At 28.4% G+C, this 11,266-nt stretch overlaps 1 protein-coding gene and 1 pseudogene across 1 annotated transcript in view; one reads left to right on the forward strand and one right to left on the reverse strand.

The window, feature by feature from the left end:
- The window catches only part of LOC105254109 (cardioacceleratory peptide receptor), a 69,854-nt gene extending 58,910 nt beyond the window's left edge, over positions 1-10,944 (reverse strand). The window contains exons 1-3 of the mRNA XM_025411594.1: positions 10,479-10,944; positions 1,593-1,717; positions 170-656 (exon numbers count right to left, since the gene is read on the reverse strand). Coding sequence (XP_025267379.1) covers positions 170-361 — 192 coding nt within the window. The 5' untranslated portion in view covers positions 362-656; positions 1,593-1,717; positions 10,479-10,944. The remainder of the gene's footprint in view (positions 1-169; positions 657-1,592; positions 1,718-10,478) is intronic.
- On the forward strand, positions 4,163-5,420 carry LOC105254108 (annotated as a pseudogene).
- Positions 10,945-11,266: the final 322 nt, after the last annotated feature.

Here is an 11,266-nt window from a genome sequence, read left to right on the forward strand (position 1 = left end):
CTATACCATGTTCCTGTCGCATAGTAACTTTTTTACGCGACAGCTTAACGATTCAAAAATGACAGGAGTTCCAAAAATTGCATGTCACACGCGATACATGTCCCCGCATTGTTTCTCGCAATTTGCAACGTGAAATGCGAACTCGAAACTGCAACAATCCTTCACTCACCTCGTAGAAGTAAAACGAGTCAATTTCTTCCGTTATATTGACATCCGGTTGTGACGTGACATTGATGTAATCCAGTAGTGCTTCACAGAGTTCGTCGGTGAAGTTCCTCAATCCTTGGTCGGCCGTCTGATTACATTCGCTTGATCGCACTTGATTCGCGTTTCCGAACATGTTTGTATTGATCAATAACATCCACCGCTCAGATTTTCACTTTGCAAGTTTGCCATGCAATAGTCATAAGTTCGATTCGACCGATTTCATCTCTATTGACGGCGCGATTCTTTCACTCCGCGAAACACCGCTATTTCCACAATAGTTTTGATTTTTGCTTGTTGCAAGTTCTCCTGATGAAGCAATTATAAGAGCTTAAAAAGTTTCACCGTATCCCGTATTTGTTATTTCGCGACTCACTCGGTACACCAGGAATAATCAAACGACTCGATTGAAACATGTTCAAAATAACAAGATATATCCGTGGGTCTCATCACTTTTAATGCACAAACGAAGAATTGTAAGTGATTGAAAAATACAAAATTTATAAGGGAGCCTCGCAAATGAACTCGAAAATTCTAATTTGATAAAATTTTACACACACAGAGGGAGGGGAAGGGAGAGAATAAATAGATGAATTTAGAAATTTTCAATTACCGTTCCAAAATGACTGAGAGATGAAACCACTCCAAAAAAAGTTTCATATTAAAAATGCTTTTATTTAATAATATGACTAAAATTTTGAAAACTCTTTAAAACACAAAATAATTTTATCGAAATTTTATTAATGTAATTAAATAGAGATATTTCTATCATAAAACTTTGGTATAAAACATTTTTTAATATTTCGTACAATTTTTGAGATATATCGAGAAAGCACAAAGTCATTTTACATATATATGGGCTTTCACTATACAAGTTTACTACATAATTTGCAAGTAAATCAAATGACTTATTTTTTTAAACATTTGCAATAAATTTAAATAAATATTAAATAATATACCACTATATCGTTATTTATTCCAAATTTTGTGATGTATTATGAAAAAGAAATAATAAAAATTATATTATTATATTATTATATTATTATTGATATAATATTTAAATATTTTCTTCTCATAACATCGCAGAAATTAAAAATAATTGCTTTCAACTGCGATAAATACAATTTATAAAATTTGCGCTCAAAACATAAGTTCCGTCCTTTATATATTGATGTAATGTAAAAATTAGCATAATTTTTTCAAACATTGTTTATAACGATATTGCATCATGTTAGAAGCCGCTTAAGCTAAATAGATTTTAATTACTGACAATGAGTTAGCCACGTTAAAAAGTAAAGAAATTGTTAATTGTGCCGATCATATCATCCATCTTGCGAAAGAAATGACCAAGAAAAATGGACAAATGAGTTGATATCGCGAAAACTTACGCTCAAGCCATCTCGTTGTATGTGTATGTTCGCCAAGAGCTCAGCTACGATATTTTTTCACTCCAAAAATCTGCCACATAGAAGAATTATAGCTCCGATTTTTACTTCCGATTCGCTGGATACTACTGAACAGAAAATCCGGCTTATTTGTACATCATATCATGACTATTCTTGTCCGCTCATGAATATTTCGACTTTCTAAATCTTGCCGAGAATCGAATGATATATTACGATGATGTCGGAATTAATTATTGCGAAGGCGCTTATATTAATAGCAACACTGACTGACAAACAGCTACTGTGATAGTGGACATTAAACAAAATTTTCTGTATCACTTTTGATAGACATAAATTTTTTTCAATAATTTCGTCTTTTGTCTTAATTTAGTCAATTAATTCCTGCGAGAAATAAACGATTCGTTATTTGATATAATAAATAATAGTCTCTAAGTCTTAGAATAAACTTTCTTCAAATAAATTTTAGTCTATACATAAATATGATATAAATGATATTTAGATTGATTTTCTGTATACATATTTTGCATAAGAAAATAGACGCATATATATTATAATATAATGAAGGGAATTCTATGAAGTTTTACGATGAATATTATTATAATATTAACCTAATAATATTAGAATCGTGTTAAAAAACTTTAAATTTATATACATAAGTTAAGATAAAAATATTTAAAAATTTATATGCAAGTTTTATTTTATATATAAATTTACATGTAAACGAATTACATGTTATACAAATAAACTAAACAATGTTTGAAAGATGAATGTATTATAGCAATTTAAGATGTAGACGATATTCGTTAAAGTCAATATATTCTTCGCAGCGCCCATTTAATTTAGTGATTTCAGTGGTTAGCGTGGCATTTCACGTCGACTACGAGAAAATTATAGGTCTGTTGCGCACAGTTGACTACTAATTAATGAAAAATTTCTCCTACGCGACGTTTCTATTTTATATTCTCAAAACAGTTCTCTCTAAACGTTTATTTTTGGTAACTAATCGTTTATTTTGATTATCTCATACTTAGTCTTGACGCGCCATGTGATACGTATCTTACATTTCCGGAATACATTAATACGCGCGTTAACATCATTTGGCATCGTAGAAAAAACAAAGAAAAAAAGATTAACGCAAATTGAAATTTTTTGGTCCGTTGTAACGAACATTCTTCTTTCAGTGACATTTAGATTGAATGGGAAAATTGAAACCAGAATCTCGTTGACCTTTTTAAACGTCATATATCTGTGCACGTAAAAATTTTTAGCTTATAATAATCAAAATCAATTAGAATTAAAAGGATTTACATTGCATTAATTGTTTCATCAAATGAAGCATTGCATTAATTATTTATCAAATAAAGCAAAGTAAATTACATATTAAATAATGAGGCAAGAAACATAAATATATGTAACTGTATAATATGATTTAGCTATAATATGATAAATTAGATTTGTATTTTAAATTTTTTAAGATATTTTCTCAATATTTTGTACTCTGCAAACGAGTTTTTACTCTCAAACAATTGTATTCGATTTGAGAATATTTTTTAAAACAAATCACTTTGCGAAATCAAAGATTAATTGATGACAATATGAACATATATATTTATCTTGCCTTTGTGTGCATCAGTATATAATAAAGTAATCATATTAAAAGCAAATTTGGAGAAGTTTCTGAGAAAATGTATATTGAAAGTCATGCTTGTCTTTCCTGACGCAAAACATTAAAGGCATGTAAAGAAAGAATTTATTCATTATGCTATCTTCATAACAATAAGAATAAGACTGGGAATAATTTCTTGAAAGCGTAGAGCTTGTTGTATCGCATAGTTTTATCTTTTTTTTTTCATTTTTCTCTCTTATCAACTTGGAATGAGACGAAACGCGCGATTTTATATGAGTAAAATAAAAATGAGAAAATAAAAATTATTATTTACTAAACATTCGTAGCTACGATTTTTATGGGCATTAATATAATTTGTAAAAATGTTTGATGCAACTTGAAAAGATTTCGAGTTATATCGAGAAAATGGACACGAGGTATCGCGAGTGAATAGATATGGAAAAATGTGCACTTGAATAGGGACTTGTACATGAACAACAAGCGCATTTTGTCAATCGAGAGAGGAACAGAGATTTACTTTATGCACGGTTAAAAAATTGTTCAATCCGTACGAGAATATATATGTCACATTTAAACGCAGCTTATACTTTTTATTTCTCTGATTGCGTTTTTTGTAATAGTTGTGCGTAATAGTTGTGCAATATCAGAAAATATTTTATATTTATAAATACAAGTATATAATACATGTATTGACGTTATTTATGTACTTTATATTCGCAAGAGAAGATAAAAAATGAATATTAAAATTAATACGTATTTCTATTAATTTAGATTACATTTTATTCCCAATAATAAATATAAATATTATATATAATTCTAGAAATATATTTGAAAAAATTATTATATTTTGAAAGAAATATTAGTAAAAAATTTTTAAATCTGGTAAGGTTATTGAAACAGGTTCGAGACATATTTAAAAACCAAAATGAACATCGCTAAAGACGATGATGAATTTTGGTTCAGCAGCGAAAAGCGATTATTCTGCTTCGAAAACAATAAGGTGGATTAATTGTTTAAAGTATTGAAGAATGAAACTGAAAAATTGTAGGCTAAAATCTCAAATAGATCACTTTCCGAAAATAGATCTTAGATCTACCGATGATCTTCAAACGACAAAACCATTGTTCTCGATTATATCTGAAAAGACACTTTCATGCATTTTAGCTGCAGACAAGTTACAGAATGTAAATACAGAAACAGTTATTGAACAACAAGATATCACTTTAAGAAAGATATTGCTTGGTCATATTCATTGGAACAATACAAGTCTTTTGCTAGCAAAACTCTATTAGATGCTGCTATTTTAAGCGGAGATGGAAATGCTGTTTTAAAGGTAATATTATTTCTTACAAAGACTTTGAAACGATCACTTGTGTAAAGATTATTAATAGAAAGACCAGAGGTAGTTAATATATATATATATATATATATATATATATATATATATATATATATATATACATTATCTTTTCATAAGACTGCAAACAAATGAAATAACTGATATTTTGACAATGCTTGGTCATTCTTTGACTGCTGCTATGAAGGTTCTTCATATTATTATAAGAAACACAAGAGATCCAAACAGATTACTGCAAAAACTTCAAAATTGCCAGAAAGCATTTTGTCATGTTATTTGATTGTAAAGAAGCCATGTTTTTGGAATCTTATATTAGAATGGCAAATAACAATCAAACAGAAAACGGATAATAAAGAGCTTGAATTCTTCTATTCGATAATCTCTGCATTATGCATGTAAACATCATTACAATACACCAAATACATTTGTTGTGATATCACATACAGTGCTCTCTCAGAATCACAAGTTAAAGCTGCCTATGGTGAATGGGACGACATTGATCGTTTACTTACAACAAAAGGAATACTTGGTAATACAAAGCTACAAATACATTTGTACATAGAAGATATTTTAAAAGTACTGTACAAACACAATGCATCATGGGCCATTCTCGAAAAGTATTTGAAATTCGTCGACAATTTAGAGAAACGATTGGAGTTTGCAAAAAAAGTTATCTTGCCATATAATAGTAATCGATATATTTGTATAATAAGGAGACCGCATGATGCTGATGGATTACAAAGCAAAATTGCAACCTCAATTGGACGAATATTTTTATGTCGAAAGTGCGCTGCGTAACGCAATGGGGCTAAGGTGCCGGATATGACCGAGCATATCGAAGATTCGAGATCCTTTAAGGATTCTTTACCGAAAAATATACTGGAGCACGCACTTTACTCCAAACTTCAAATCGATAAGCACGCGTCTCTATAAGTTTCTAGTCGATATAACTGGTCTGATTTTGTATCATCATCGTTGTGATAAAATAAAGTAGTCAAATTGTCTGTGCATTAAAAGACTGTGTCCTATCTTTATTATCCTCAATTCAACAATAAAACCGCTCGAGAGAGATATCCTATAATTTTTGGATTCTAAGATTCAAAAGAAAAAGTAACACTAAAAAACTTTTTCTTTTTGAAAACATGAAATTCTATTATTATAGTCTATTAATATCTTGATCAACTCTATATACATATACATATACATATATATATATATATATATATATATATATATATATTCAAAATTGATCTCTATGTTTATCTATCATAGTGGCAATTTATCTAAAACAAATTGATGTTATCAAAATAACATCAGTTGCGACTTGATAAACTCTATGTATACATTATATATATAGAGTTTATCAAGTCGCAACTGATGTTATTTTGATAACATCAATTTGTTTTAAATAAATTGCCACTATGATAGATAAACATAGAGATCAATTTTGAATGTTCGTTACATCGGAATCTAAATCTCGCTCGAAACTATACTAAACCGTATATACTGAACTATATTGAAACTATACTGATTTCTATCCTGCACGTGCCGCAATGGTATGTCGACCGCGCGATTAGTTTTAATCGTTTAACAAGTATTAAACTAACCGCATTTCATCAAACAGTTTCGATTACTTATGTTACATCTAATATCAAAGGCAAGTGTTTGCACCATATGTACGTTTATTTTGATATGCCAAGTGGCAAACTACATTTCTGCATGGATTGCAGCCTGATAGCATTACTTCCGAGCTTTATGTTCAGATCCTACAAATATCTTATTTCAATATACTTTAATTTACTTTAATTTATAATTTTATTTGTCTTTGAAAGCAGTATTTGGTAATAATGTGATTCAACGATTGTGTGCCATATGCTGTGAAATATTAAAAATCCTTTACCTCAACCTACATTTACTTTGTAAGAGTATTATTTGTAATATTCATTTTTTATCTTTGAATATAAAAAAAGGTTACATAAATGTATTATCAATACATTTATATTACTTGTATTTAAGAATATGTGAAATGTTTACTGACATCGCATAGTTGTTATATATATATATATATATATATATATATATATATATATATATAAGAAACACAATTTACCGTATTAAGCGAATTACAATTATAAAATTTTATAAACAAATCGACGCACGCTTTGCTTTTGATATTAAATGCAATCAAGAATCAGGTCTTGTGAGTTACGTTCATATAAATAAATACATATATCAAAAGATTTTTTTTTATAAACTGAAGAGGTTTTATATTTTATAAACTATGGTTTTCAATCAAACTCAATCTCAAGAAAAATAATGTCTCTTAAAACATAATTTGATAATACAAATAATACTAAATTTAATTCATTCATAATTCAATAAAGATAATATATCCGGTGGCAAGACTTAATATTCAGACATGATAGACGTTCTCTAAGTAGTCACATGAATCGATTCATGTGGAACAGGATTATCCGTTCACTATCGCGGGATAGAAGAATCTTTTCTTCTGAAAAAGCTTTCTGCCGCAATATTTTATCGTGCACCGTATTCATGGCTATGTTTTGAAAGAAAGAAAAAGAAAAACGAAGAAAATATTTCTTTGAAGAAGTGATTTATTCTTTAACAAGATTGTATCCTTGCGGCAATATTCTTGTTGGAAAAAGAATATTGCCTTGTTGGAAAATCTCGAAATTGTTATTGTATGCAACATGAATGCCATGAACGCATCTGATTCTAGCGCAAATTTTCAAAAACAATCGCAACATCTCTCTCTCTCTCTCTCTGTCTGTCTGTTTCTCTCTCTCTCTCTCCCTTTCTATCTGTTTATTTATCTATCTACTTATCTATCTATCTATCTATCTATCTATCTATCTATCTATCTATCTATCTATCTATCTATCTATCTATTTATCTATCTGTCTATCTATCTGTATTCATTTTTCTTTTATAAAATCTATCTTTCTCTTCTGTGAGCAATATTTTTCACAAGGTTTATGAAATTTTATTGAAAATTGTTTTATTTTCAGCCAGGCATATCTATTTCACGAATTGTTTTAATTTATTCATAACAGCAGAAAATAAACAAAATTTATTTTGACGTTAAAAATGCTATCCTCTTTGACACAGAAATAAAATATATTCAAATTATATAAAAATATGTAAAAAGTTATAGTGAATAAATTGTGCAATTCATCTTTACGGAAATTACAAAATAAAAATGATAACTAAAATTATAATTGTTATATAAGGTTATTATTGTTATATAAAATTACTATTAATAAATAAATAACTATTGTTACATAATTCTTTCTTGAAAATAAACAAAATTTATAAATAATATAGACAACGGATACATATTTAAAATAAAGAGAGAGAGAGGAACACAAAGAGAGAAAAAAATTTATTTTGTATATATAATTAAAAAAAACGTAAAATTATTTATTAATTATTTGTTGTAATATATTATATTATTTTTATATTTTTTTATATTGTATTAAACGTATCTCTAATATGTGATATAAATTGCATATAAAAACTGTACAGATTTCAAATTGAAAGAATACAATAAATTTTTTTTTAAATTTAATTGTATCTTTTTTCAAATATATTTCATATTTTTATATAATTAAACACTATCTAAAAGTTGATTATAAAAAAATGCTACATTAAAGAAATAATAATATAACATATCCATTTGTCGTTTTCGTAAAACAAAGAATGTCTGTGATATATAATAAAAATAATAAATCATAGTGTCTCATTGTTTGTATTATTATATCTAGTACTATTATTAGTATAGTAATTATGGCAATAACAATCGTATTACGTTTTTAGTTAAGTGATCTATCAATGTACTCGAAAGATTTTGAAATTTTTGATCGAGTTCTTTTGAGACATCGGATCTTGAAACCGTAGCTTATTGCGCGCGTCTGACATGCTCCGGCTGTTTCTACTCGCCGCATGTAAAGAATGTTACAAGGTATTACGAGCTACTGATTCTAAAAAGATAAATATCAACGATGGATGATCTCTCTTTGATCTCCGTGTACGATGCAATCATAACTTATTATGACATACATGATCTACGTGTTCAAAGAAAAACATAATATCGATAGAGACGGAGCAATCGTGTTGGAGAGATTTACAGGAAATTATTATTGGATGTTCAAAGCACAAAGCATGACTGCGTTTTTATAATTTTACTTTTCTTTCTCTTTAAAACCTAACTAACAAGTCTTATCCTTTTTTTTAACTTTTTGAATTCTCAATTTACGGATCCATTGTGATTATTTGTCCAAAAAGACATTAAGAGAAAACATTTAAAATATTATTAACGTATATGGAAAGTTGTACGCAGGTTTTAAATTAAAGGACAAAGAAAAAATGTAAAGAATAGAACAAAAGTGATGATTTATGAAACTGTTGCATGTCAGCTTGTTTCTAATTTTGTTTTATTCCGGTTTTTAATGTTTTTAATAATATAAATTCCCGAAAAATATGTATAAACTGGAGAGATAAAAATATTTTTCATATTATAAAAATAAAAAGAAACAATTATATATATGTTAGGTTTTATCCCAGAATAACTGAAAATTTATTGCATTGAGAAGAGAATAAGGATAAAAGAAAAATATTCCGATACGCACTCTTTTGTTCTAAAAAATAAAAACCAGCAAAGGGAACTTGAATGCATAGATTTGAAAATCAAATTGCTCATCATCAATTACTTTATTCTTGTTTTCAATGTGAATTTATTATCAATTTTAAAATACAAAATTTAACATCAATATTTTAAAAATGGTGACAAATGTAAAATAAAAACAAAAGAAATGTAATCAAAGATTTCGCATATTTTGATCCTATCAATTTTTATACAACGAATTTAACAAAGTAAAATGAATTCTGTATGGAAAGATTATAAAAGATAATTAACGATAAAATTTCTAAAACTCTGTTATACAAAAATAATACAAAGATTATGAATACATTGATCGTTCATTAAACACATTATTTGGATAAAAAGGAAAATTAGATAATTGAATAAAAAGAAATAAAATATAATTCAATATAATTTTCTAATCCTATCGTACTATTTATCACCACCAAATTTTTATCGTCAATGAATATATTAATTAATTATGAATATATCAATTTAAATTACTAGATATTAGTATTAATCACAAAATAATTCTAGTACAATGTGTTTTAAAATGAGCTAGTCTAAAAATAAATGAGTTACACATATTTTAAGTAAACTATCACATTACACCTGATGCCCAAAATATCTGAAGACAAAATGACTGTCGATACTAGTATTAATGTTATATATGACGACATTATCAAAAGTTAATTTACTTAGTCTTACTTATTACACATACCCGAAAAACTGCAGTGATTAGGAATGAAGCGCAATATTGATTTTAGAAGGGGAAAAAGTGACCTTTACTGAAACAATAATGAAGAATAATCTTACGGCCATTTAAAGTGTCTCGATATCGTATTCTGCAACAGGTTACACTACTCCCCCGAGTGCTATCTATTTTAAAGCAAGGATATCCATGAAATCGGCACGCTTGTATTCAATCGAATCCCCATTTATCATGGGAAATTCATCACAATTGTGTTTCAAACATGGAAAAATATTACTCGGATTACTCGATAAAGAATCATCCCTCGAACACCATTGCTAAAACACTATCAGTCAATTTTGAACGTAGATATGCTTCGCGATACCTTGCATGAAACAAGCGATCAGCAAATCAGATCAGGGTTTCGCTCTTTCGACAAAATATAGCAATTAATTTATTATTGATCTTATCAGATGTATCGAGAAGTTCATAATTTTTTGTAAAAATTGAATTTTATGTGACGTTTAACATACGTTTCGTTGACGATTATTCGACGGCTCGTTTTATGCTTATTTATTTCGTATTATGTAGGTTTGTCGGTTTAGGCTCAAACTTCCGGTTACGTCACATTCCCGTCGAACGTATCTTTCGAATAGACGGATGAGTAAAGAATAGAATGATCTCTAACGGAGAGCAAAATGCAAGAGCAAAAACACACCCGCTCGTACGGCGCGCGGAACGCGACTGAAGGCGCGTCGAGAGCCGGTTTCAGAGAAGGAACTACCGGCACACGACGTGGCGTCGCGCTCGCACGCGCCCACGCTCGCGCACGTGTCGAAGGGTTCTGGCGAATTTACCCTCCCATAGAGAACACAAAAAAAAAGAAAAAAAAATTATATACACCTCTGTAATGTATTAATATCACACAGTTCAAGTACGATGCTCGATATCGTAACTTTCGTACTATTTTAAGATACGTTCGGCTGATGATAATTTATTGAAACATTAGCTTTCCCATTCAGGAAGTGATTTAATTCGAGAGTAATATAATGTAACATTTAAGCCAGTATGATGCATAAAAAACTAGAGTTAAAATAGAAAAGATCTAATTTTATATAAAATAAAAAAATTAAATTTATTAAATTTAATTTAATTTCTCAATATGTCTGATGATTAACAATACGGAAATATTGTGTGTTAAAGATATATTGAATATGCTTTGTAAATAGAATAAAAAGAAAATAAAAATAAAAAAGTTTGGGATTATTGTTTCGGAAGAGTTTGAATTGTTTGTGTATAAAAATATTCAAATCGAAATCAT

This window comes from Camponotus floridanus, unplaced genomic scaffold (assembly GCF_003227725.1).
Source record: "Camponotus floridanus strain SB8 unplaced genomic scaffold, Cflo_v7.5 scaffold40, whole genome shotgun sequence".
NCBI lineage: Eukaryota > Metazoa > Arthropoda > Insecta > Hymenoptera > Formicidae > Camponotus > Camponotus floridanus.